This window comes from Aethina tumida, chromosome 3 (genome assembly GCF_024364675.1).
Source record: "Aethina tumida isolate Nest 87 chromosome 3, icAetTumi1.1, whole genome shotgun sequence".
Classification (NCBI taxonomy): Eukaryota; Metazoa; Arthropoda; class Insecta; order Coleoptera; family Nitidulidae; genus Aethina; species Aethina tumida.
In genome coordinates this window covers 2438220-2464984 of record NC_065437.1, presented here as the reverse complement: position 1 = coordinate 2464984, position 26765 = coordinate 2438220, and the positions used below count along the sequence as shown (strand labels likewise).

Sequence of the window (26765 nt, the reverse complement as noted above, 5' to 3'; positions counted from 1 at the left end):
TTGTTCGGGCCAGCTGCAATTATGTGGGCACGTTCCGACGACAAGATGTATCAATGGAGGCAGCAGGAAAAAAACGTACGAGTAATAAAATTTTATACGCCAGTTCCATCTTGGCATTATGCATTTTTCATCTTTCCGCACGGCCGTTACGGCAGACGTTTGTTCAATTGTCCAGTTTTTGCGGCCTATACGGGTCGTACAAGCGAAATGTTTGCAGGATTTGTGAAACGGGATCTTTTACACCTGCCATTACTGATGTATTTAACGATTGAAAAAATGCTGTAATTGTGTCTTATGCGGGATGATTTTTATACATGTACCCCTATATTATTATTTCCAATTCAAGGTTCCTTTATTTAATTCCAACTTTGCTTATAAATGTTGTGTCTGTAAGTGTCAGTGAAATAAAAACTTGTCGAGCACAATTCTAAATTCATGTTACTTCGTATTGAAATTTTCTATTGAATTTATATTATAGTTTTATTAGTTTTCAATCGGAGTTGACTTCTTCCTTCAATACTCTTTTGACATTCCTTCTTTTGTATCCATTTCCTAATAAATGCTTTCTTAGTTTTTAATTGGAGCTGACTTCTTCCTTGATATTCTTTCTTTTTCATCCATTTCTCAATAAAATTTTCATTAATTTTTAGTTGGAGTTGACTTCTTAAAGAGACTGTCTATTCGATGCTACTCCAAATTGCTTCTTTTGTAACAACTGCATAATAATTCTTTAATAGCTTTGTGATTGGATTAGATTCTCCAAGAAATTTCTTCATTCAATGCTCTTTTGACATTCCTTCTTTTGTATCCACTTGCTAATAAATGCTTCCTTAATTTTTAATTGGAGCTGGCTTCTTCAAGAAACTTCTTCATTCAATGCTTTCTTGAAATTCTTTCTTTTTCATCCATTTCTTAATAAAAGTTTCATTAATTTTTAGTTGGAGTTGACTTCTTAAAGAGACCATCTATTCGATGCTACTCCAAATTGCTTCTTTTGTAACAACTGCATAATAATTCTTTTATAGCTTTGTGATTGGATTAGATTCTCCAAGAAATTTCTTCATTCAATGCTCTTTTGACATTCCTTCTTTTGTATCCACTTGCTAATAAATGCTTCCTTAATTTTTAATTGGAGCTGGCTTCTTCAAGAAACTTCTTCATTCAATGCTTTCTTGAAATTCTTTCCTTTTCATCCATTTCTTAATAAAAGTTTCATTAATATTTAATTGGAGTTGGCTTCTTAAAGAGACTATTTATTTGATGCTACTCCAAACTGCTTCATTATAAAGACAATCAATTTAAAGGGTGGTTTTCTTGTTTAGAAAACATGTTACTTAATACCAGCATGTAAACAAAATTGAATTGAATCAATTACGCCTAAAGTCGATGTTAATGAGGTGTTTTTCGATGTAAATTTTTCTCATCGGTGACACAGTTAATTAACCATACACTACACCACAAGAATAACAACGCACGTTTGACAATCGGTACTGATTTAAATATAAAATGATCTGTAGATCCGCATGTAAAAAATGGACCGGTACATTGTATGTAGGTCGGACAATACTCGTGGTGTTATGTAATTAAATTTATTAAGACGTAGATTGAATAACGTTGTGCGATTTTATCTGCAATAATCTGTTGGGAGGTGTTGGGTTAACTTAAGTTGACACTTGGTTGTTATTTTAGAAATATTTACCTAAGCGTTTTTGACAGTTCAATAAAAGTACCCTTAATTAAACAAGGTGGTACCAAATGTGGTCTTCCACTTACATTTTTAATTAACCTTATGTTAGACAGGTTTGTTAACCGTGGACGTATTTATCTTTACAAAGATTACAATCACCACAATGGACATATAAAACCTGCCATTAAGCTGTTGTTACGCCAATTTGACAAAGGTCCGACGAATTGCTTGTTCACCTGTTCCATGCCCTGCCAATAAACGTTTTGTTGTTAACCTTTTTGTCAGCTTCCCAAATAAATCACCACCATCTAATTAACCAGTTTAGCTTAAAAACTACATGTTTATTATTAAACAGAACCACCAACGCATGTGTTGCACTCAAGATGATGCACCAAACAAGCAGTTTCAAGTACTTAATTGGGTTAAATTTAAATTGTTATCTAGGGTCAACGAGCCTGTTTTTATTTATGTCTCACTTGTAAATTTGTACAGCCTAAAATAATAATAAACAAATCTAGTCATATAATAAGACGTTTCCGTGGTACTTGAATAAAATTGAAGCAATTGCTTCGAGAAACAAAATTAAGAGACACAACAGTACTAACATAGGTGGGTGTCAATTCCTAGAAAACCCAAAGCTAAATTTAAATTTAAACCTTGCATATTTGTTGTCGTATTGGGCAATATTCAAATAATATGTATATTCATAAGACATCAAAACAATATCCGGATTTAATTTGAATAAATTATTGCAAGTTGTAAACAATGCACAACGTCGAAATAAAAATAAGTCTTACGAATATTCGTTGTCTCAACAAAATTGGAAACTTAAATTTAAATAAACTAGGTCATCTACAATTGCGTTATTATTTTTAATGTTTCAGTCATCTCTGGTTGATGTGATGAAATTTAAATTTTATGTGTGGCTATTTCGTATGCTCAATAATTCAACTCCAGTGTCAAATTGATACAGTTAATGGTCCATTGGACGTAAAAAGTAAGGTTATGTTGTTCAAAAAGCTAATTCAATTGTAACTGCATTTTAATTATAGCTTAGTATGGTGTATTAGCTAATTTAACATACACACACATTCGAATTATTTCCATCGAATCATTGGATCAACATTTGTGTGCCCAATAATTCAACTTCAGTGTCAAATTGATACAGTTATTGGTCCATTGGACGTAAAAAGTAAGGTTATATTGTTAAAAAAGGCAATTCAATTGTAACTCTATTTTAATTATAGCTAAGTATGGTCCAGTAGCTAATTTAACATAAACACACATTCGAATTGTTTCCATCAACTCATTGGATCAACATTTGTGTGCCCAATAATTCAACTTCAGTGTCTAATTGATATAGTTATTGATCCATTGGACGTAAAAAGTTAGGTTATGTTGTTAAAAAAGCTAATTCAATTGTAATTCCATTTTAATTATAGCTAAGTATGGTGCAGTAGCTAATTTAACATAAACACACATTCGAATTGTTTCCATCAACTCATTGGATCAACATTTGTGTGCCCAATAATTCAACTTCAGTGTCAAATTGATACAGTTAATGGTCCATTGGACGTAAAAAGTTAGGTTATGTCGTTAAAAAAGCTAATTCAATTGTAATTCCATTTTAATTATAGCTAAGTATGGTGCAATCGCTAATTTAACATAAACACACATTCGAATTGTTTCCATCAACTCATTGGATCAACAGTTGTATGTCCAATAATTGAACTTCAGTCTCAGATTGATACAGTTAATGGTCCATTGGACATAAAAAGTTGGGTTAAGTCGTTAAAAAGGCTAATTCAATTATAACTGTATTATAATTATAGCTAAGTAAGATGTAGTAGCTAATTTATGTATACTAGCACGCACTCGAATTGTTTCTGTTAAGTCATTGGGTCAACAATCGAGATTACGAAACATAAATTAAAAAAAAAGGTTCAGTTATGTACCCGAATTATAAATAGGTGATTATCTGAAGTGAGCACTTTAAGATATCAAACCCATCATCTTGAAATAAAACGTTCTTGACATTGATGGGTCAGGAAGGTGAATTATTTCAGCTCCAGCTCATAAAAATGTTATATGCAAATGTACTTTTTTAGGGATTATATTTATGAATGTTGTTTTGTTTCAGGCTCACGTCGTCTCAGCCTTCGAACAAAGTTTAACGTCGATGACGCAAAGGTTGCAGCACCTCACCGCCACGTCGGAAAAGAAGGTAAACTAGAACAACCAAGCGTGAACCTCCAATGCATCAGATTTATTTACAGGACAGCGAACTGGCGGAACTGAGGACGGCCATGGAGTCCCTACGTGCGCAGTCCATACAGGCGGGAATCGGCACGGGTTTGGCCCGCCAACCGTCCTCGGACAGCGTGTCCAGCCTGTCGTCCGCCTGCAGCCTCGACAAGCACGACAAGAAAAAGAAGAAGGGGTGGCTGCGCAGCTCGTTCACCAAAGCCTTCTCGCGCAACGCCAAGGTCACCAAGGTGCAGTGTCAGAACGAAGGGGAACAAGAGCGTGGCACCACTCCTCCACCTCCAGCACCCACGGACCATGGGCAGGAGGTGGCGGAGCTGCAGAAGCAGCTTAGGGAGAAGGACTTGGTGTTGACGGATATCAGGTTGGAGGCCCTAAGTTCGGCACACCAGTTGGAGAGTCTGAAGGACACCGTGATGAAGATGAGGGTAAGACCCACTCCTCACTCAAACTCTTTGAAGTCATATTGTTTTTACGTTTTTACAGAGTGAAATGCTGAGCCTAAAGCAAAACAACGAGAGGCTGCAGCGTATGGTTAGTGGCGCCACCAATTTGCCCACTGACATCAATCAGGAAACGACTGCCAGAACCAGCAACAGCATCGACGCACTGTGCGATTTGATTCCTACAGAGGAGCCGGCGCCGGATGTCGCTGAAGATGGCAAAAGGATAGCCATTTCCGTTTACCTAGGGCAGCCTCAAAGCTTCGACAAGTAAGCTCCTCAACACCTCCTTACCAACGTACAGAGGTTTCACTTTTATTGTTGCTTTCAGATACTATATAGAACACTATACTTATGATGGAATATGTGATAACGCTACTACTGAAATATCGATAGCCCACACGAATATTGGAGCCTCAACGTCTTGGGCCCAACTAGATAACGCCGTACGAAGAGCCTTCAAGCAATACGTAGCCAGGCTAGATCCTGGCGGGGGACTTGGACTAGGTAACACAACAAAATTCAATACAACCAACAAAACCTAACCATTTTCCTTTTTGTTGTTCCAGGGAGCGACGCCATAGCCAGTTACAAACTGGGCGAAGCCGAACGGAAGCCCGATTCAGGTCCTCCAGACCTATTGCCGGTAGGTTATGCCATTGGCAGAGTGTCAACGCTGCACGTCGTGTTACAACCTGTGGCGGCCTTAGCTTTTGAAGCTTTAATACCCAAAGGAGTAGCACAGAGGTTAGTGTCCCTATTGGCTGAGCACCGACGGTTGGTTCTGTGCGGGGCGCCAGGAACTGGGAAGACACACCTCGCCACCAGGTTGGCGGAGTTCCACGCACAAAGTCTGGGACGGGATCCGGCCGAAGCTGTGGCAACCTTCAAGTAAATAACTTAAATTAATACACAATTACAAGCATTACATTGTTTTGTTTTTGCAGTGTTGATAACAAATCGGGCAAGGAGCTGCGCCAGTACTTGGCCCATTTGAGTGAGCAGGCCGCAGCTGGCGACAACAGTGTCCTACCCTGCGTCGTAGTCCTGGACAACCTCCACAAGGCCGGTCCTTTGGCTGACGCCCTAGGATCCTTACCCCGCAATTTGCCTTGCCTCCTAGGAACGATGGCCCAGTCGGCTTGTTCAGCAACAAGTTTGCAGCTGCAGCACGGCTTCAGGTGGGTGCTAGTGGCCCCACACATGGAACCGGCCCGAGGCTTGTTGGGCAGGGTGCTCAGGCGTCGCCTCGCCACGTTGGAGCTGGAACAGGGACCCAAACCGGAGCTGGCCGCCATCCTTGGCTGGTTACCCAGAGTGTGGCAGCACCTGAACGCGTTCCTCGAAACCCACAGCTCAGGAGACGTGGCCATAGGCCCCAGACTGTTCCTCAGTAAGTACCCAAAAGGTTTATCACGGTTTAGTTAGTAATACGTCCGCATCTCCATCAACAGATTGTCCACTGGAATTGGACGCAGCCAGAGCCTGGTTCGCCGACGTCTGGAACTACTCGCTGGCGCCGTATTTGCGCGAGGCAGCGCGCGAGGGTCTCCAACTCTACGGTAGGAGAGCGCCCTGGACAGACCCCACGCAGTTCATACTGGACACGTACCCGTGGCCCGGTGCTTCTCCCCAGGGATTGACGACTATTCCTGCGAAGGACGTAGGCATTGAGACCGGTCCGGCCGCCCAGGCCGAGAACGACGGCGATCCGCTGCTGAACATGCTCATGCGCCTCCAAGAAGCCGCCAACTATTCGAGCCCGCACTCGAACGACTCGGATTGTAACAGCTTAGATTCGAATTTGACACACAACAGCAACGTGGGCACCGAAAGCGTGTCCTAACTTATTAACATTCTAAACAATTATATAGATTATTACTGGAAAATGTTTTTTTATACCGAGTAAAGAAGCTATTTGCTTAATAATCTGCTGTTCCACAATAACTTAGTACAAATAGCCTTAATTAACTCCAACCAAATTTGTGCATAAACACGAAGCAACTTGAACTCTTTTTATTAGTATAATGCGAAATTTATAATTAAGGTACTAATGACAACTGTTTTCAGTGACAAAGATGACTATAAATAAAGTGCTTCAAATTTTTACATGTAATATAATGTTTATAAGCTCGCTGTTTGTTGTAATTATTTATTTTTGTGAGGAAATATACAAAACATGCGTCAATGTACAAATATTTTGTATATTTTCTAGTTTGTCTGTGTTTTATGAGTATTTCTGGTCAAAATAACCAATATTTATGTAAATATGTTATTTATATTATACATTTATACAAAATATAAAATTTTCTATGCCTATGTTTATTATATTTATATTAACATATAAAATGTTTTAATAACTTTTATACAAATTGTATAAATTGCCATAAATTATTACAAAGAACAATTGTCTATTTATTTATCCCTAGTGTTTAATAACATTTACTATTAAATTAAATTCTTTCAAAATAAAAGTAAACAATAATTATTTTGTTGTAATTTTATGCCACAGAACTGTAATTATTGAGTTTCATACTAAATATAATAAAAATTTAAACAATATCTTCCTTTTTTAATTAGTTGGAGACAATAACTAATCACAGAACACTTCTGGTACTCTTACACTCACTCACTTTTTAATTTTGGATATTTTCTTAAATATAGATATCTTAAAACTGTTCTGAAGACATAAATATGAAGAAATTATGACAAATAAATGAATTTATGGTTTTTACTTAGTGTGTTTTAATTTAAAACATATTTTATCTGGATAAAGAGATGTCTACAGAAATAATACAGAAAGTTAACCATGAATGAACATTAATATTTAATTATCCAATATAATGATCATATTAGAACCAGAAGCTGTGCGCACATGTAGGAGGTTGCCACCCCCACATAAACCAGAAGTTTTTATTGGCCCCTGTGCCAAGAAAGCTGACCAATAAAAGAGGGTGTCACCACTCACCAAACTCAGGTAGTCAAAATTGTTCCACTACTCCTCAACATTGTCGATCCAACCACAATGATGTACCAACAAACTGTAAACTTTTGGTTCCAATCGTTACAATACGTCGGCTTGAACCCAGAAAAACAGAAAAAATGGGTCTTCACCGTCATGGTGGCAGGTGGAACGATTTTATATGCTCTCACATTTGCGGAATTCTTCTTCAGTCCGGATCCAAATTACATACACACGGTGGAATCTATTGTGATCTTCTGCCATGTAGGTTTTAGTTAGTTAGTTAGTCTAAAATCACAACGTTTTATTTCAGATGATGTCCAAAACTGGAGCCATTTTTTACTTTTCCAAGGAACTACAACAACTTCACAAAGACTTGGAGCACTTTTGGAGCTTTGAAAGCGATGAACAGTTAAAGGACTATTGTTATAATAAACTTATCAGCATTCATAAAGGAGCCAAAATATATTTGAGTTACTTTGTTTTTAGTATAATAATGATAACAATCGTACCACTGGTTACATCCAGAAGTTTGCAAATGTATGTTTATGTACCAGAAGCTTTAGGCACCAATTTCGTTTGGCTACTTGAAAGCCTAATCATTCCTTTAATAACTGTCAGTGTATTCGCTTTCGACTATCTGATATTCACTTTTCTGCAGTTAACAATAGTGCAGTTCCAACTTTCGAACTCCTCAATTAGGAAACTAAATTTCGGAGAGCATCAGGACAATGGGGAATTGAGAACTCAACTGGTGAAGCTTGTTAAACACCACATTTTTATGTTGAAGTTCACGAAAAGGTTACAACGGATCATGTCTTTGCCCCTTCTCGTTCAGCTGTTCAATACCGTTTCTGCCTTTTGCATTGAAATGTACTTAATGAGATACAAGTAATGTAAAACAAATTAGTTACACAAATGTTGTTGATGTATAGTTTTTAAGTGTTGACCTAGGACAAGGCATAATTGGAAGCCTTCATTCTCTGGTGGTCTTTGTTCAAATTTGCTACTTCTATTGCACTCCTTGTCAGGATGTTATGGATCAGGTTAGTTCCAACGTTTTGAATCAAATCATCTTGTTGTTGCTGTTCTTTAGGGTTTGGAAATTGCGATACAAGTGTATTCGATTAACTGGTACGAATTAGAAGACAACTCGTTGAAGATGTTACTCAAAATGATCATTATGAGAGGTTCAGAACCGATTGACTTCAGTGCTGCTGGTTTTGTTCAAATCAATTTAGCTGCTTTGGTCATGGTGGGTTGTTTGATTTCGTAAATCTTTGACTGATGATGATTTTTAGGTTTTCAAGACGAGTCTTTCATTCTACTCGTTCTTGGTGGCAATTGATACTTAAGAAAGTAAATTAAATGGGATCTCTTTTTAATATTCACTACTTCTACAAAATACAGCATTTTAAAACACTTTATTACTTGCAATTCTATTAATAAATAAATTATTTCACAAATAAAATGATTTTTATTTAATGTTATATTCTTATAAAAAAAGTCATAACACTTGAAGTATCAAGATGTTTACTTCTGGGAAATAGAAGAAATATAATTCTACTTAATGATCACTAAACAATATATAACATAAAATTTAAGTATAATTTACATTTTATAGCAATAAACAAAATATTATACTGCAGTATAGTTGAATCTAGAATGACCTAAGAAGTATAATGAACTTCCATTTTAAAATTAAATAAGTATATAATACATATTTCTGTTTTATGTATAAAGACATATTTAAAATCATTTGTCGAAAACTGCACCAATCCATTTTAGTGCAATTATGCATTTAAAAATATATAAATTCAATAACCCTTGACATTAAATGCATTATTCAGACATTTTGCCCCCTTAATTTTGAACAACAGCACAGTCATACATTTTTAAACTGTAATTAGATATCTACTTATATGTAAAATTTCATTATTCACATCCAATTATTATCTAGAGTGGTCTTTCTTAAAATGGGCGGCAACCAACCTGTGTGGGTGGTGAAAAGCTTGTGGATAATTGGGTCACATTGTGGTCTAAGAAGGTGATTAAAAAGGACAAATATATCCTATATTTTAAATTAAAATATACTTTATACAAACTTATACACTTTAAAAGAAATATTGCATTTAAAATGTTACCCATCAAACATTTTAAAGGCAAATATTGGGGGTGGGACGTGTTTTTTTTTTTGTCAAAGTGATTAATTAATCAATTTACTGAATAAAATGTATTTTTTCACTTCTCTTTCATGATAAATATCTAACACAACGTTTTAAAAGTGTTTATACGTGGTAATTATGTAAAACATTTAAAACAAAGTGTTTTTTATTTTTTAAGGTGGGAATATAATATAAATTTAAAAGGTAGATTAATTTTCTTGATTGATATCTTTGAACATCGATGGAAGCATATTGTAACTGAATTATGCAATGATTGCTTAGTTATAACCGATTATTGAATTATTTAACTTGTATAATATTCATATGTTGAGTGTCCATAATTAGATATTTGAGTTCAGTAAATTATAACTTGTGGAATTTTGATGTTTCTTTCTATATTATTTAAAATTCGAAGTAAATGTCTAGCAAACCAAAGGCTTCCTTTTCTACGAAAGTATTTAATACCTATGTGAAGTATCCAAACTAGCGCCATCTATAATTTATATGCTAGACTATTATTATCATAGGATGTTTTAATGACAGGAATCTATAATCTAGAAACTACATTTCTTTAATAGTTCAGTTTATTTATTTAAGGTGGTGTCTTGTCTTGAATATAACTTTAAATAATTTGAATAGCCTTTACATAATATTTTCTTTATTGTTATAATATTTATATAAGTCATTTCTGATGAATTATAAAATTTTTACATACTGTCGATTATTGGATTAATAAAACAACAAACTATAAAATATAAATTGCATTTATTAACAATAACAAATCACCTAATTTTCTAAAAACAACAAAAAATACAAAAATGGTGAAAAATAACTTTTACCAATAGATTTATATTTTTCAAATTATTATATTAATCTATTAGTAATTAAATATAATAATAACAGAATTGTTATTTTTTTATTAAATTAAAAGGCGTTTTAGTCAGAATCTGTACTAGATCCATAATCTCCAACTAAAGATTGGACTGCTTTTGAGCTTTGTGAGGAACTTTCGGTTTTTTGCTTCTTATGGACTATGCCTAAATCTATGGATGGACTGTTTAACACTTTTAGAGCCTTGCTCTCTGTTTCCTTATTAAATTTATAGGTGGGCAACGACGATTGAGATATAATCCTTTTGCGGACACGTTCTGTAGTTTTCACCACGTCTTCCACAGGTTTTAATTTGGCACTTAACAGTGATGCTAGTCTTTTATCTTCTTCTCTTTCTGGCAGTAATGGAATATCTAAACTAGACTTTTTTAGTAGCACATTATCTTTTGATTTTTGGGTTTTGATTGCCGTGTTTTGTTTCTGAAAAAATAAATTTTATTAGTCATAATTATTTATAAATTAATTAAGTGAATCTTACTCTGAAGTCAGCCCTCAATTTCCTGTTTGATGTGTAGTCATCAGCCCACTGTGACTCATTTTTATTAAATAACTCAACTAGCCTTGGTTTTGCACTTTCTGCAGTTCTTTTGTCTGCTTCCCCGTGTTCTAATTTGTACATTGGGTCATCGAATAGTCGTTTTTGTGTCTCTTTGGTTTCTGGCACAACCTGTTCGTTCTGAAGTGGGTCCCATCTGTTTTCCTGTCGCCTTGCCCCTGACATAATTAAATAATCCAAGTTCTAAAAACAAACCTATTAGAAATGCTCTCAAGTGTCTTGTCTTGTATTTACCGCAGGGTCAGCCCTCATAATTATATGGTTATCACACAAATGGCACTTCATATTGAACTCATAAACAGGGGTTGTATAGTACATCCCAACTTTGGTCTTCTCAGCATTGTATCGAACACCCATGCCAATGTGATTCTTGCAACCCTCACACCAAATGTTGTAGGGCATCTCAAAACGGATTATAATAATGCCCTTGTCTATCTTTCTGGCCCTTTCACGTAGGGCATGGGTCCCGAGGAATTTGTTCAGCCCCCCGACCTTTGGGTCGTAGTCGGGGGGGTAGTACTTATTTACACCTTTTCTTTCACCCATTTTTAACTACAACAAAATTAACTGGATGTAAACAAACTGTTGTCAAAATTTGTAGGTTATACGTTGTGTTCCTAACCTCAACTGTCAAGTTGACAGTCAAAACAGTTGATAATAAAAGTTGTTTAGTATACACAATTACTAATAGTACTTGTATATAAAATACTGTTGCGGAATTAGCTCAAACAGGTCGATAATGATGTAAAAATTGACGTCAAATAGATGATTTACAAAAGGAACAACATGCCAAGCGGTGGAAGGAGGCTGCCAAGAACAATGAGGAACTCATTGCCCACAATGTTGTCGAATTACACGAACGAAGTGCAGGGCAACAGGTACTCGTCGGTGCCCAGCGGCCTCCCCACGTTGCCGCCCATGGAGCAACCGCCAGCTCCTAAGCACATACCCTTTCCCACCACCCCAGTCGACAGTGATCTCTTTTTCGAAGCAATGATGTGCTTCTACACCATTGTGTGCACGATGCTGCAGTACTTGCATTTGTACCGATCGGTATGGTGGCTGCCTCATTCCTACACCAATCATGCTGTCGTAAGTTTGCACTTGTATAAACTAGGTCCTAAAGTTTAAATGTGATTAAATTGCAGAACTTTTATTTGATTGACGTCCACCTGGTGATATTTATAATTTTAATACTGTCCAGAAGGTTATTGTATGTTCTGGGGTGCCAACTAATAATTAATAACCTACCACTTAAGTCTCAAGATGTTGCCTACTTTTGGTTTAGGTATTTTAATTAATAAGTTGTGCCCCTGTACAGATTTGTACATTTTTATGTTTTAGATTAACCCTCTTTTTTAAAATTTGTATGCTGCTGTTCATATGTGCTTATTTTGTTATGAAGAATCACCCCTTTGTTAATATACTTTACTTGTGCTATCCGTAAGTGGGTTTATTATAAAACTGGTTTATAATTAACAAGTTAAAAATGTTTTAGAGTGTTGGTGTACTTCATTTTGTTTGGCCATCACATCACCCCCATTTTTGAACTAACCAATTGGAGCTCAAGCTGTTTTCCACCCCTACATGCTTGTAGCAGTAATGCAGTACATGTCAGGAAGGAAGTTGAGAACCTTAAGCTAAACTTCAACAACAGAATGAAACAAATCTTGTTCAGCTCCATAATTAACGCCTATTATGCTGGTTTCATCCCCTGTTGCTTCGCTCAGGTACTCACACATGAAACAAAATTGATAGTTATTAATTAATGTTAATGCTATTTAGACTGCCCTGCATTATGACAAACTGTGGGCCACGCAACACGTCATATTTATATTTGCCAGTTGTTTCGTTGCCTTCACCATCCAGATACTGTCGCTGAGGTACTGCGACATCCTGCACCGTTCCGCCCTACACCTGGGCAACTGGGACAAGTTGGAGACTCGCCACATGTTGTTGGTGAACAACAACTGGAAGGAGGAGACGTTGTGGCCCTGTGGCACCCTGGTGCGGCACATGAGGGACATTTACAGGGCGACGGGGGAGTGTAACGCCAGTGAACCTGGAAACTCCAGCTTCACAAGGTTTTATGTATGTCTTAGTGGTTGTATTTTGTTGGGTACTTAACGTGTTTTCTGTTTCAGACCATATTCATTAACCCATCTTACTCCTTAAGCATACTGCTGGCGTTCCAGACGGTTATTGTTATTTTGCAGCTGTTGCTGCTGATTCGTTGTTCACTTTGGTATAATATAGTTTCGTTGTCTTTTATGTTGTTTTTTAATTACTACGTTTTGTATAAACTTGCCCGAGACTACTTGATTAGTTTTAGGATTTACAAAGAGGAAAAGATCATGCATGCCAAATCGGTGATTCGTTAAACAAGTATGGATGTGTAAATGTGTAATAAATAAACGTCTTTATTGTATCCATGTGTGTTATTAATGTGTAAAGCGCAGACAAACGTTATATAATTTTATTTACTCAAATAAATACATGTACAAGTATATGAATAAAAACATTTAGTTGTCAGTTAGTGCCCAAGATTTATCTTCCATGCTAACAATGATTGCTTGCTCAATTTTCTCGTGAAGCCACAAAAGCATCTCCTTCTCCCCGTTTATTTTGATTTGGTCACCTACGTTGGCTTCATTTGGTCTTATATTCAACACTAATTCGCCGGAGTTGACCTTAGGCATGGACACTATGTCGTCCAGATCCATTATCCATTCCACCTCCCAAGGACCCCACAATCTACATTTGTTAATTCTGATTACATGCCTACAATTAATGTATTAAACCCAACTTATAGTCTTTAATTAATCGTTATGCTTACTCTAATGACACAATTATGATGGACTTTCCAATTTTGTCGATGGCTGCGTGGTTCCAGTACGAGTCGTTGATGAACCTGGAGCTGCCCACCGTTTCCAACAGATGTTGCCCCATTGATTCGTACACGGACATCGGCTTAAGACCCTTCAACAATTACCTCCATCAATAGTTGTGTCACGTTTTATTATTAAGTTAATTACCAAGTATTTATTGCAATAACGGGCCAATCTTTGGTGGATTTTGATCGGTTCCCCCAAAATCGACGCCCTTCTGAGTGCTTCCCTGGCCACCTCCACGCTGTCCGACTTTTCGTCCGGGTGCCTCGTGATTAAAGACAACAAGGCTTTGCCTGTAGTTTTGAAGAACATTTCTCCATCACAGTTAATTCCAGCTAAAACATACATATTGCATATATATAACCCATGGTTTAGATTGGATGTAGTGGTACCGTTGTGGTGTTTGACAATGATTTGATTCAACGCGTTCGGTACTCCAGTGTTGAAGTTCCTGCTGGATATTGTTATGGCTTTGGGGAACATCTCTGATTTGTAGTAAGAGCCGTGCCGCCTTATCCGCTGGATGTTCTCAATGTTTTGGTTGATGAAAATGTCCACGATGCACTGCTCCAAAGCTGCAGGTGACATGTTAATGTGCCCCAATAGGCACCTCGAACCGTACAACAATAAATTGACGATCTTCTCCGTGTCGACGTGGGTGTACTGTAAACACCAACGTTAACACACCAAATAGCTAGTGACTATTACAGTGTAAATTACCTCAATTGATGGTGTTATTGCGAAAGAATTGACCAAAACTTGCAACCCAAGCACGTGCGAGTAGTACTGCTGTAGGAACTGCGTGGTGATTTGATCAAGAACGTCGTAGATGCATTCGCTGAGACTTTGGTTCAGGTCTATGAGCTCAATGGAGGAAATTCTGCAAATTGGAAGGAATTAGTTAACATAATAACCGTCATAGACTTGTCTTACTTGTGGTGGACGCCCTCCATGGGCATGTACGGAGATATGTTGATGGGAAACAGATAGTCCAAGAATTTGATTGGGAAAATTTTGGTGTTTGTCAGGCTGATTTGAACTTTATTCATGATGTTCAGTTGCACCGAAAAACTATTCACGCTTATGTTCTCTATCACAGTTCTGGAATGATCTGAGGCCTACAATCAATAAAAAGTTAATACAACCAAAGGTTATTTATTGAAGGGCATACAATTTGCTTTATTGTAATTGAGGAGTGAATTGACGATATATCGTGCACGTAATTGGTTGACACTTCCGAACACAATCTCTTGTTTTCTGAGAACAGCTGCGACAACTCAAGGAACAAGTCGTTTTCTATGTTCAAGTACATGTCGCCCACATTCACTTTGATGTACCTGTAGACGTCACAATCCTTGGAAATGTATTTGGAAACCCCTACGTCCACAAAAGGGTTTGTTTCTTTAATGTTACTCGATGGCACGGGGTGTAACACAATGGCATTCGAGTACTTATTGTCCACCTGCACGTTTTGGATCTTCAGGTTGTAATACTGATACGAATTTGACTTCCTGACGTGGAAATACACGGCAGGACTGTAGGACCTCCTGAGTTCTGCGAAGAAGGGCTTCAACATAAACATCTTCTCGAAATCAATGTGGATGTAGTCCTTTAATTGACATTTTTTGTAGTGCAAGCGGTACTTGTCCTCGACCCAAGACGCCAGCTCTAAGGTTAACGTTTTCCACTTGTGGCCCACGTTCACTTCCCAAACTGCAGGTGTGTCAGTCAGTGCCAAGTAAACGTGCTCCTTTTTGGCGTTTTCACTGGTGAAAATGGAGAAACCTACGCCGGATAAAGACACTAAGCAGTCCAAATTTGATGACTCTTGGAAGATGTTTCTTAAGATGTTGTTGTAGATCCTTAGTTCTTGGGTAAATAGCAGGATCCTTTGCAGTCCTTCTCGGTAACAAAGCCAATATATTATTATTTTATCTTTCCTGACTTTCTTGTTCATGGTGCTTTGCATGCTGTCGGAGCTGTCTGAGTCATCACTGCTGGATGATTCCTGCATGCTTGTGTTGGGAGTTACACTATGGAATTTAATCTTTTCTTCACCGTATCTGAAATTATGTTGATGTTATTGTAAATTGAGTCGATTGAGCTGTCACTTACCCATCTTTAGTTATGTCTATAAAAAATCCCGAGCCTTTATTGTTGTAGATGTTCCAGACTAACTGCCTGGACCTGGTTGGGTCATCCCAAGTATACATGAGGCAGTTATAAGGGTTCACCAAGGTCACAGGGCTTTGGTCTTGTTGTTGTATCTTCAGAAACACATCAGCACAATAGTTCTTGACAAGTACCGGAGCATCTCCTCTTTTGTACTCCTGAAAGGAGATTCTGAAGGGTTCGTTGATGCCTCCAGTGACCTCAACAGTTAGTGCCCCCTAAAAAATGTTCAAGAATTAATGTGTAGGTGTTGTTATCAAGTATAGTTACCCCCCGGTCCATTCTCAGAACAGTTTTGTGATGAGTGGTCATATAAAAGGCCTGAGATATCAATTTGCTGTCCCTGTACTTGACGTACATTTGCATGGACGACGTCTCAGGCCAGAACACTACATTTTGATAAGGACTTAAGTCCACCCACAGGTCCGTCTTTTCGTTGTGTTCCATGAACCTAAAGCAACCAATTTGTGATACTAACCTCAACCGTACCGTGGCTTACCTTAAATTTTTATCGGTATTGTTGGTAACAATAAAACTGGGCAACAAGGTGACAATTTTGGTAAGCCTCGGGCAGATTTGGGACAGCTTGGTGTTGAGGAAGAACAAGTACTTCTTCTTCCTTGTGTTATCCTTACAAACAACCAGTCCAGTGGTACCGGAGCACTCCAATCCGAACTCATTGGACCAGTTTGACTCGTAGACTCTGACGTTCAACGTTTGTTTGCCGTGCCGTTTGTAGGTGAACAACAGAATATCCTCGTTTATGCTTTTGTACGTTGAATTCGTGGCTGAAGCCTTAATTTCCAAAGGCAAGCCCGTTTTGTTGATGATCCAATATGGCGCGTAGAAGAAGATGTTCACGCTGTTTTCTCTGTCGCTTTTCACGTTAATACCAAGAGTTTTCAAATTGTCTGTAGTCTCTGAGGTTAGAACAATGATTTTTTCGTCCAAATGTGTGGTTAAATTCAAGTGCCCAGTCCAGCAAATTGTGTTATACTTAACTCTAACCAGCAACTTTTGGTCTCTGGACAAGTCTAAGGAGTACACACTATTTTTTTCACCGGGTTCAACCTTAATCAACTGTTTTAGTTGTATGTTTTCTACTTCTAAGGAGTAGGGCAGATAGTTGTGGAGGATCAACGGGGGCAACAGGTGAATAACATAGTTAGGTATTGAGTGGGCTTGAGAGTTCTTCATTTCCAGGTTTCGTTTCATCATTACCCTAAGAGAAAACACCTCCAGGTTTGACTCAGACTTTGGTTTACACCTTAGATTTATGGCTGTGTCCAATTCTGTAGCTAAATCTTTCCACCAAATACCATTTTCTGAAGCATAGTGGCCTCTAAAAAACACACCTATTAGTAGGTACATAAAAAATCATGACAAAGTACTTACTCTGCATAAGCTGGTTGTATGAAAAGCTTACAATGATATGCAATGTGTAAGGGTACATTGTATTGCTCATAAGCTTCCAAGACAGCAATCCTCATGGTTGTTTCAAAGGGATTTGTTATGTCTCCCAAAGGTTCCAGACCTAGTTGTTGTAGTACAGAAGGTTGGTACAGAATACTTAAGGCAAAGCAAGTTTCATTTTTGATCTAAAACAATCAATTATAAGTAAAATAACAATTTGTTTTTAGAATTTGCCTTGCCTGTAATGGCGGACTAATCACGACGTTTCTTCCATTCTTTCCCAAGGTGTGCTTTGCTGCCAGATAGTAAGTTTGATTCGTGGTGTTAGATTGCAACCTAATAAGTTTTTCCCAGTTACGTTTCGGGCAGTTAGTTTGAATTGTATGGAAGTTGGGTACGTAAATTTTCATGAAGTGTCTGTTGATTTTATCAAAGAGTTGGGACGTAGTCTCTATTGGGAACTGAAGGCTGGACAACGTTTCGAAGTCATATTGGAATTCTTGTTCTTCTTTAATCGTGTCATCACTATCTTTGTCGTCGTTCATGTTGTCAATGAAGCTTGGGACAAAGTACCCGGTTTTGGTCGGACTGTTGGGTACTGACTCTTCCTTTTCGTAAGTTTTAACACTGATTAAATAGTTCCCATCTGCGTCATTGGACGTTTTTTCATACAATTCAATCTTGGTTTGCGGTGCAATATCGTTGGTTAAGGTGATGGACTTCCGATTGTCCAAGACTGATAAAATCTTCGTCGAATACATGACGTAAAGCTCGTTTAATACTTTCAGAAACACCGGAGTGATGGTGACGTTAAGGGTGTCTTTGGCATCAACCAAAATGTACAAAGATTTTTTGAAGTTCATGTTAAAGTCAGAATGTTCTTGAGCTTTTTCCTTGACGCTGTCCTCGTTGTCCTCCTCGCCATCACTCGATTGGTCACAGTCACTGTCTTCGTGCTCATTCCAATCACCTACAAAACACTGTTAGTAACATTTAAACAACAATATAAGTAGTGTTAATACCAGTAAAAAGGTCAGAAATAGCAGCAGCCAGCTTTTCCATAGTTTCGTCTTCGTTTTCTGAGTCAGAGTCATCTAGGAAGGTTGACAAGCTGGTCTTGACCCTTCTGTTGTTACCATTGTGTAAGGAATTGATGGGCTCCAAATACATCATGTCTTCTCCTGAGTCTTCATCTTCGGTGGTGTTACAGGAGTGAGGTGTCCTCTTAACTTTGCCATTACCTTTTGGTTTTTGCTCGTTGGTGTCCAACATTGCCATAGATTTGTCCTGATATATTTTAAACAAAATGTCCCAAGGTCTGTATTCGGTTTCGTCCAAAACTATGGGATCTATGAACGGCTCCCAAGTTTGTAAGCTTTCATTGAAGTAGTTCCCTTGCAAGGTCACCTCGCAGGTACAATTGAGCAAAGAAGACCAGTCGTACAAAGTTAATTCTATGGTTGATTTGATTAGCAGCACCTGGACTTGTTCCAGTTCGAAGACTACAATAATTTCAAACTTGGGAATGAGCAGGATTTCGTGGGTGACTATGGTGTTGTTCGTTTTATTGTCCATGATGGTACCGGCGTTCTCAATGAACTCGGTTATCTTCTTCGGCTCCCACAAGTCTTCTACTTTGCCTTGCTCCGACTTCCACGTTTCCTTTTTGAGCTCCCTGTCGGGTACTCTGAAGTGCTCCACTATGTCGTTCAGGATGTCGTTCAGCGAGTGGACGACTTCACTGCAAACCCGGACGTAAATCGAAGATATCGACAGGGATATTTTGTTGCCCTTTTCCTCGGTGAAGCACTTGCAGAACTCCACGTCGCACTGCTTCAAAATCACGTAAGGCTCGGAGGAGTACACCCCTATGTCGTAAAACAAAGTGTGAAGGCCGGAAAAGGAAGTGACCAAGTTCAACCTGTTGCCATGCCTCGAATAATCCAGGAGGATTTCACTCTTTGTTATGAAATACCGCTTTTTGTTTGAGGTGGTTTCGACCAAAAATATCAGTTCTGGCTTGTTGATTCGCAACGAAACTGTGAGGCTTGAGTTGTATGACTTCTGTTCAATTGCTACAGTGTGTATGTCAGCTTCGTATCCTGGATTAATTATGCCTGTGTCCACGTTGTCTTTGGGAAGACACTCCAAGGCAAACAAGGCTAGCTTTTCACAAAATGGTACTGATAAGCTTAAACTCAGCCTTCCTATGATCATGTCAGCTGATTTGTCTCCACTTTTGTTTTGGTGGAAGGTTATGTCGATTAAGGGTGGCTTGTTCACTGTTATGTTGCAGTTGTTGTTTTTGGGGTTCTCTGTTGGTGACTGAAGGATTCTGAAAGCTTAACAATTAGTACAGTTACTCACTTTAAGGGTCACTTACATTTTGTCGTAGATGTTAGCATCTGGTCCAATTTCTTCTATGGCAATTTGATCAATAGACAGTTTACCATCAACACTTTTATCCGTGTAAACCACAAAAGATGTGTCCAAGTCATTAATCGACAGCTTACACAGCCCATGATTGAGGTCCCGTATTGGAGAACTCAACAACTCCCCAGAATCAAAAAACAGCAACAACTGAATCTCTTCGATTGCACATTTGGCCACAATATTCTTCTGTTTGGGCTCACAGAAAAAGGCTTCTAAAGTCTTGACGGTTTCATCCGACTCTAGTGACTCAGAAGGAGACTTTATCTGGTTTGGAAACAAGTCTTGGATTTGTCCTTCTCCGATGTTATCGGTGTAAATGGAGAATAAAGTCGATAGGTCTCTTTGTCCCAGTGTTATTTGGATAGTTTCTATCACACTGTCTATGTCCCATGATTTTTGTGAGGTTTTGGAGTTTGTGTACCTCTTTATGTCCATGTTCATACAAATTGGCTCAATTAAGCTCTCCTAAAGATACACGTTAGTATTTTTGGTGGTTTTAATTTGTGTGATTAGTTACCTGCATCTCCAAAGTGGATGTTAAAGTCATAACGCCTCTTGTTACAGTTATACCGCTCAGCTTCAACAAGATATTTTCAATGGTTTCAGTCGGGTAATCCTTGAAGAAGTTTTCCACGTGGAGTTCCCCTTTAAATCACATCAATATGGAGCTTGGCTTATAGAGATAAAGAACTTGCCTACCTGTGTCAATGACCATAACGTTTGGTGATGATGACTTTTGAGGGAACAGCAAAACTGGACCACACACGTTTATTGCCAGATTAATTTTGGTGTTGGTCGTGAAAGTGGCTGTTGCTTTGTTTATTGCTTTGTTCAGGAAGGCAACTGATGCCTCCAAGTATGGTAGTGCCTCCATGTTGATTATAAACCTCTACAAATACACAAATATACAAAACAAATTAAGGTTTATGTTTGTTTGTACCTGTAATTGCACAATTAGTTTATAAAGAAAAGTGCAATGTATTCGTCCCAGTTGGAACTTAAAGGTACCATCAGCAGTAAAATCCTGACTTCCTGATATGTCGCCCCTTTTCAAGTGTGGAGCATTTCTGACGTACTTCACTTCGAAAACTTTGTCTTCATCAGTAGTCAACACCTAAAATCCAACATTGCATTCGTGTCTCTCAGCTTCATCCTAAGTTACCTTAGAGTACAACGTTATGTCACTCATGTGCTCAACATTGATGTTGCTCAGGTACGACCTGAAGACGAAACGCTCGTTGGCCCTAAAAAGAAAGTCCATCTCCAAACCGGACATTTGTATGTTCACAATATCAAAGTCCGAATCGCACACGATTATATTCAAGTCCCCCAAGCGGGCCGAATGCGAGAACTTCACCGAACCCGGTGGTACTGGAGTGTCGGTTTTCTTGTGCAGGATGCTCAGGACGAATTTGACACCGTTGCTAATTGTGCCCTTTAAAAACTGGGATATTTGGCTTTTGACTCTAAAAGTGTTTTGTTAGTGGACTGTTGTTGTTAGTTGTGGAGGGACTTACTTGTTTACCATGTACTTTGAGTACTTGATGATGGTGTGCACTGCTTCTTGGTGCAGCAGTAAGTTGATGGTCCCCAAATTGGCTACTAGGGATGTTTCTACTCCGTGAAAGTGGGACCAGAAGTCTGGGCAACTGGCACTGACCTATTGAGTTAATTAATTAGTTAAATCAAGTTGGTTGAATGTTTATTGTTGATTGGTTACCTTCCTGTATAAAATAGTAATCACATCAGTGTTATTTGGAGGTAAAGGGCTGTAAATTAAGTCTAGGTACTGCCCACTTGGGGTTGTGTGCAGTTTATCTGTGAGCAGTATGCTGTTGACTGAAATTTGATAAGCTGGACCAAAAGTCATGAGGGCTACATCCATTGAGAGCAAGCTTAGCCTCAGCATTAAGTACTGTCGATCAGTACTGTCGCTTGATCGAGAGAATACTACAGAAAACTGAAACACAACACTTAAAATCTTTGTTGTTTAATTAGTTTGTGATTTACCTCGTTTATCACGACTCTTAGTAAAACATCTATGTTATTATTTGGAGATATATTGTCTTCTAACCCTGGTAAATCGACGCACCTGGCCCAAGCTTCGTTCATGTCTTCAGGATGGCTCATCATCAAGCTTTTTCTGTAAATGTTAATTGAAGACAAATTCAATGTCACCAATGGAGTACTTACTGTTTGATGTTTTCTAGTAGTTTACTGGAGTCAGATTTGTTCTTTTTCCCTTTAGAAAAACTACTTAATATGGTAATATTCTCTTGTATTTTATATAAATATTTTGATTTTAAATTTTCTTTTATCCTATCGCATAAAAATATATCTAATATTTTATCATCTTTTTCAAAAATATTATTATTCTCTTCAATATTGAAATACTTTAGGAACACTCCTATTTTCCTCTCTGATATATTCACCTTCAAGTTTTGGAACGTCAAGTTAAACTTGTACCTACAACAGGAAATGTTGTGACAATAACAGAAATGGTCATGGACCATATCATTACCATGGTATTGTCTTTAAATCTGCCACAGAAACAGCATACACCGATGAGAAATTCGTCTTGGGTATGATGTGCATTTCGGTGTCCTTCTCCTTCCTAGCATCCTTCCAATTATCACTAGTATCACAGAACAATATTTGTATGTCGGAACAGTCTATGTTTAGCTTTGAGTACAGCTGTTCCTCCAATTCCATTTGGGTGGCGTTCTCGGATATCTCAGTTTGCTGACAAATCTCGCTGGTTATTGTGAATTTGCCCAGATCAACGACTAAAATATGTTCGGTCCTGGAACAAGGATGTATTGTTAACTAAGTTGCCTAACTTGTTGTTATTAAGGTGATTACTTCAAGAAACTTCGTGACTCAGGTATTACTATGTATGGCATTTTAATGTGCAAGTTCATGTCCCAACATTGCTCCAACTTGTCACTCATAAAGTTGAATAAGGTGTGAGGGCCTTTCTTGATGCAGTCATACAGACACTTGGATATCAGCAAGTTATCAAAGAAGCCTTCCAGTTCATCCAATGATTGCTACAACAACAACAACAAATTGGTGATTGTACTCTTCAACAATGAGTTAAGTACCTTGTTGTAAAGACACTCAACAGAATGCAACGCCACGTTCAACCTGTAAGGGTGCAACGAGTCCTTTGGCAATTTTTCAATGTCAGCCTTAAAAAAATAAGCAGGGCTGTCGCTTAGGTGCTCCGACGAAATGATTGGCAGTAACGCATCTTCTGAGCTGGCTCCCTCCACTATCAACCCTTCTATTTTCAAACCTGCTTTGTAAGTGTCTTCGCCGTACTTCGGACTTAAGGAGAACTGCATCTGAGTCAAGGTGACCATGAGGATTTCCTTGTTGTGATTTGTTAAAGCTGCACTTATGTTGCCAATTCGGAAGTTGTAGTTGTTTTCTAAAATAAATACAGTTTAATTGTGTTCTTGAGTTGAAGATGGAGGAGTTTACCAATTGGTGGACGTTCTTCGTTGTTTTTACCAAAGAAGCCTATTTTTTCGCACAACAACAGCCTTTCAGGACTTGGCAGTATTGACCAAAAGCTCTTCTCTCCAATGCTCCTTGATTGCACCTTAAATGCACCATTAATACCAAAACTACTTTGTGTGTAACTACTTACCAGTAATCTTGTATATTGCCTGGCTATAACGACGTTAGTGACCGATAAGTTGTCCTCGTGCTTCTGCAGGTCCAATTTCAGCTCAGTGTCGTTCGGGTTCAATATTATCTGCTTGTACGTATCAATGTACTCCTTGTAGTGAGCCCTTACAGCCTTTATTTTGCTCCAGGTGTAAGGTTTGACACGTTGCTCCAGAAGGGCGTAGCAACAGTACTTCCACCAAGCCCTCCTGTTCTCCAAAACCCTTTCCTTTGGCCTGAACGCAAGGAAGCTCCAACTAATGTTCATCCTTTCCAAAGAGTCGAAGACAGCAACTATTGACTCGTACTGATCCTTGGATACTTGAATGTTGCAATCTTGGAGGATGATGTCGGTGTTCAGGTGCGTCACGTAGCCTTGCTTCGACTTCTTCGTCACTATTTTAATCTTTGAAGTCATCGGCTTGACCACTAAAATTGAAACAATTAAACCTTTAACTTTAAACTAGAGGGGGTCTTACAAAAGTCAAATTGTTCATCGTTGATTGAGTAGTTTTGCAAGCTGCTCGACATGGCGTTCCTCCAGTTGTAGTACTCCGTGGGCAAGTTCCACTGCTTCTTTTTGGCGTTGGCGTTCCAGTACATGGAAACAGCTTCGAACTTGATCAAATAGTGGGACATGTCGGAGTAACATTCGTACGGTGCCGGCTTCCACTTGCTACAACATAATGGTGTGGTACAAGTTGAAGGTTGGTTGGGTGTTTTTACCTGTTGGTGGACTCAGCAGTGATGCTTCCAATGGTGAGGCCGGCCGCAACGTGCCTCCTCGCACTCCCGGAGTCCTCATATCTGATGTGCACGTTCGTGATGTTCAGCTGAAGGCAGTTCAGGATGTTGGTGACCAAGTGTTCAGCGAACGATGAGGGACCTCCGAAGATTTCTGACTCGGTGTCCAGGTCTGAGATGATCTTCTTCTTCATGGCACGTATCAGTCGTTTGTTCTTTTCGGCGTCGAAGGTTCTTTCTTGGGACACTATGGGTTCTACCACTAGGTGGATGTCTTCTATGTTGACTACGATGGGTTGGCTCCACAGGGAGGTCCAGGGGATTTGCAGCCATACCTTGCCTATTGTTCCTGCCGTCACTTCTATTGGTAGCTTCAATTCGTACTGGAAATTTGATGATATTATTGGCTACTGATTGGGCCAGATGTAGCTGGTGGTTTTGATGAGTTTTGTACAAAGTAGGTTAAGAAGTGGATTAATCTGTACTACTCGTCGACGATTTTAAAATAAAAACCCTTAAATCCTCAGCAATTTCCAATAAAGCTTCAGTAAATCTCTTCATAATTGGCTCATTCATGATGAACGAAGACAAAAAAAGGGTACGTATTTAGAATCTATTAATAGACCGTTGAGGCTCGATCGAATGAATCCCATGAATACGAAAGAGCGGCCGTCAAGTAAAAATAAATAATCTATAACTGAACACATTGAACTTTGACATTTGAGGGTCGAAAATTGCTTTACTTATTCAACAGGTCGTCCGATGGGGAAAAACTTTCGGTTTCATGGGAACGCCGCATGCAAAATTCAAATCGAATTACCAGAGCTTCGGACTTCAGCTTCAGGTCGGTCAGCTGCACGTGGCCCGAGAAGATGCCGACGTTCAAATTCTCGGTGTCCAGATCGGTGACGTATTTGCCGAGGAGCTGGTTGAGCAGCCTCGCCACTGCACCCTCCAACATCTACAACGTGAATTTACTTAAAATTGAAGGGTGGCGAAGGGGTTGAGACTTACGTTCGTTAAATGTGATCGATTTGTTCAGCACATCATCGTGACAAGGAGTTGTCGGTATTGATTCGGAGGGCACGTTGTCGTAAACGTTCCCGAATCCAGACTGTCCCATTCGCTCCGACGGACGGGGAGAATTTACCCCCGTGCTCGACACACAGGCGCCCGTCGCCCAATCGATACCAACGTTGGGACGAATTTATTTGAAAAACAACTGGCGCGAACCGTGCTCCCTTAACGCATTGTGTGTGGGGGTAGGTTTTACGGGGGGTCGTTTATGGTAAGATTCGAATGGTTTTTGGAGTTACCGATAGGTGAGGGTGATTAGTGGGCTGATTGTATTTGGGTCATGCATTGCGCTTGAACGGCGGAATTTAACGATTTGTTTGTTTGACCGTGAAAACTTTCAGTTGCAGTTCCAAGCTGCACTCCGACAACGTGACTCTGGGGTGTTTAATTAACATCCGAAGGTTGCGTATGACATTTGGATGTAATAACTACCTATTGATTTTAAAATTTATCTATTTATCACAGATGTAATTCAGTACAAAACGTGGGGATGCACAAAAAATAATAAAAACATTATTTTTGGGGGTAAAACTTCTTATATAATAAATAATTTAAATAAAATTAGTCTTTATACATTTATTTAATATTAATAAAAAAATAAATTACACATTATAACATAATTCAAAATTATTCTAATATATAAGACTGAATATTGTTCACAATTAACCTCAAAATTGAACATTAATTTGAGTAAATAAAATAAGTTCTTGACAAAGTAATATTTACTGCCAAAATTCAGTCAGTTTTTAATTGAAAAAAAAAAAAATATGTATATACAACAGTAATTTGTAGGAACATATTTGGTTGGTCAATAAATCTCTAAAAAATAATATAAAAGTTTACAAAAAAATAAATTTATTTAACCTACAAAAATGAAGCTAATTGACATCAAAATTTTGACACAATTTACTCATTTATTTGAATAAATAAAATAAATTTTTGACAATGTATATTTTACTCACTCATTTAATGTTTAAAAATACTCAAAAATATTAGTAAAAATGTCGTTTTTAAGGGATCCACCAAAGTTTTTTGTATTAAAAATGATTTAAATAAAACAACCAGTTTATATCCAATTATTTAATGTTAAAAAAAAATAAGTCAGATATTGTATACAACAATAATTTATAGAAAAATATTCTAAAACATATTATATAAAAGTTTACAAAACAATAAATTGATTTAACCTACAAAAATGTGTCAAATTGATGTAAGATTTTGACACAATTACACATTTATTTGAGTGAATAAAATAAATATTTGACAAAATATGCTTTACCCATTCATTTAATGTTTAAAAATGCCCAAAAATATTAATAAAAATGTTGTTTTTAAGGGCCCACCAAAGTTTCTTGTATTAAAAACGATTTCAATAAAATAATCAGTTTATA

At 38.1% G+C, this 26765-nt stretch overlaps 5 protein-coding genes across 8 annotated transcripts in view; 3 read left to right on the top strand and 2 right to left on the bottom strand.

Annotated features, from left to right (window-relative positions):
- The window catches only part of LOC109603017 (protein sickie), a 211460-nt gene extending 204658 nt beyond the window's left edge, over positions 1 to 6802 (top strand). For all 4 annotated transcript variants that reach the window (XM_049964722.1, XM_049964721.1, XM_049964723.1 and 1 more), the window contains 7 exons: positions 3828 to 3911; positions 3964 to 4380; positions 4439 to 4665; positions 4727 to 4902; positions 4965 to 5286; positions 5343 to 5788; positions 5850 to 6802. In XM_049964722.1, coding sequence (XP_049820679.1) covers positions 3828 to 3911; positions 3964 to 4380; positions 4439 to 4665; positions 4727 to 4902; positions 4965 to 5286; positions 5343 to 5788; positions 5850 to 6241 — 2064 coding nt within the window. In that variant the 3' untranslated portion in view covers positions 6242 to 6802. The remainder of the gene's footprint in view (positions 1 to 3827; positions 3912 to 3963; positions 4381 to 4438; positions 4666 to 4726; positions 4903 to 4964; positions 5287 to 5342; positions 5789 to 5849) is intronic.
- Positions 6803 to 7420: 618 nt separating this feature from the next.
- LOC109601158 (odorant receptor 4) lies at positions 7421 to 8786 on the top strand. Its single transcript, XM_020017380.2, has 6 exons — positions 7421 to 7621; positions 7671 to 7768; positions 7847 to 8248; positions 8301 to 8403; positions 8454 to 8612; positions 8659 to 8786. Exons 1-6 carry the CDS (start codon positions 7421 to 7423, stop codon positions 8710 to 8712), a joined length of 1017 nt encoding a protein of 338 aa, XP_019872939.2. The 3' UTR covers positions 8713 to 8786.
- A 1484-nt stretch (positions 8787 to 10270) lies between these two features.
- Positions 10271 to 11610, bottom strand: LOC109601169 (coiled-coil domain-containing protein 130 homolog). The gene is made up of 3 exons (XM_020017391.2): positions 11204 to 11610; positions 10892 to 11152; positions 10271 to 10833 (listed from the first exon to the last, which is right to left on the bottom strand). The coding sequence occupies exons 1-3, from the start codon at positions 11513 to 11515 to the stop codon at positions 10459 to 10461; spliced, it is 948 nt and encodes a 315-aa protein (XP_019872950.2). The 5' UTR covers positions 11516 to 11610; the 3' UTR covers positions 10271 to 10458.
- Positions 11611 to 11734: 124 nt separating this feature from the next.
- On the top strand, positions 11735 to 13397 carry LOC109601168 (transmembrane protein 39A-A). Its single transcript, XM_020017390.2, has 6 exons — positions 11735 to 12061; positions 12118 to 12257; positions 12314 to 12412; positions 12468 to 12699; positions 12755 to 13060; positions 13114 to 13397. The coding sequence occupies exons 1-6, from the start codon at positions 11735 to 11737 to the stop codon at positions 13348 to 13350; spliced, it is 1341 nt and encodes a 446-aa protein (XP_019872949.1). The 3' UTR covers positions 13351 to 13397.
- A 34-nt stretch (positions 13398 to 13431) lies between these two features.
- On the bottom strand, positions 13432 to 25359 carry LOC109601159 (intermembrane lipid transfer protein VPS13C-like). The gene is made up of 31 exons (XM_020017381.2): positions 25312 to 25359; positions 25118 to 25258; positions 24280 to 24680; positions 24033 to 24229; positions 23534 to 23982; positions 23365 to 23485; positions 22983 to 23311; positions 22741 to 22928; positions 22400 to 22681; positions 22273 to 22344; positions 21889 to 22021; positions 21599 to 21838; positions 21396 to 21538; positions 21041 to 21344; positions 20819 to 20992; positions 20578 to 20767; positions 20396 to 20523; positions 19829 to 20343; positions 18468 to 19780; positions 17685 to 18415; positions 17428 to 17630; positions 16532 to 17374; positions 16303 to 16483; positions 15976 to 16250; positions 15032 to 15923; positions 14794 to 14978; positions 14581 to 14740; positions 14253 to 14523; positions 14005 to 14195; positions 13806 to 13948; positions 13432 to 13750 (listed from the first exon to the last, which is right to left on the bottom strand). The coding sequence occupies exons 2-31, from the start codon at positions 25256 to 25258 to the stop codon at positions 13492 to 13494; spliced, it is 9654 nt and encodes a 3217-aa protein (XP_019872940.2). The 5' UTR covers positions 25312 to 25359; the 3' UTR covers positions 13432 to 13491.
- Between the last annotated feature and the right edge of the window lie 1406 nt (positions 25360 to 26765).

Coding starts and splice junctions, on each gene's coding strand:
- LOC109601158 (XM_020017380.2), top strand. CDS start 7,421: ATGATGTACCAACAAACTGTAAACTTTTGGTTCCAATCGTTACAATAC. Junction 7,769..7,846: donor AGCTTTGAAAGCGATGAACA/GTTAAAGGACTA, acceptor CTTTGTTTTTAG/TATAATAATGATAACAATCG. Junction 8,404..8,453: donor GTCAGGATGTTATGGATCAG/GTTAGTTCCAAC, acceptor GCTGTTCTTTAG/GGTTTGGAAATTGCGATACA.
- LOC109601169 (XM_020017391.2), bottom strand. CDS start 11,515: ATGGGTGAAAGAAAAGGTGTAAATAAGTACTACCCCCCCGACTACGAC. Junction 11,153..11,203: donor TTATGAGGGCTGACCCTGCG/GTAAATACAAGA, acceptor GTTTGTTTTTAG/AACTTGGATTATTTAATTAT. Junction 10,834..10,891: donor AATTGAGGGCTGACTTCAGA/GTAAGATTCACT, acceptor TTATTTTTTCAG/AAACAAAACACGGCAATCAA.
- LOC109601168 (XM_020017390.2), top strand. CDS start 11,735: ATGATTTACAAAAGGAACAACATGCCAAGCGGTGGAAGGAGGCTGCCA. Junction 12,700..12,754: donor TCCCCTGTTGCTTCGCTCAG/GTACTCACACAT, acceptor AATGCTATTTAG/ACTGCCCTGCATTATGACAA. Junction 13,061..13,113: donor CCAGCTTCACAAGGTTTTAT/GTATGTCTTAGT, acceptor TTTCTGTTTCAG/ACCATATTCATTAACCCATC.
- LOC109601159 (XM_020017381.2), bottom strand. CDS start 25,258: ATGTTGGAGGGTGCAGTGGCGAGGCTGCTCAACCAGCTCCTCGGCAAA. Junction 24,230..24,279: donor ACTGCTGAGTCCACCAACAG/GTAAAAACACCC, acceptor ATTATGTTGTAG/CAAGTGGAAGCCGGCACCGT. Junction 13,949..14,004: donor GTTATTGCAATAAATACTTG/GTAATTAACTTA, acceptor TAATTGTTGAAG/GGTCTTAAGCCGATGTCCGT.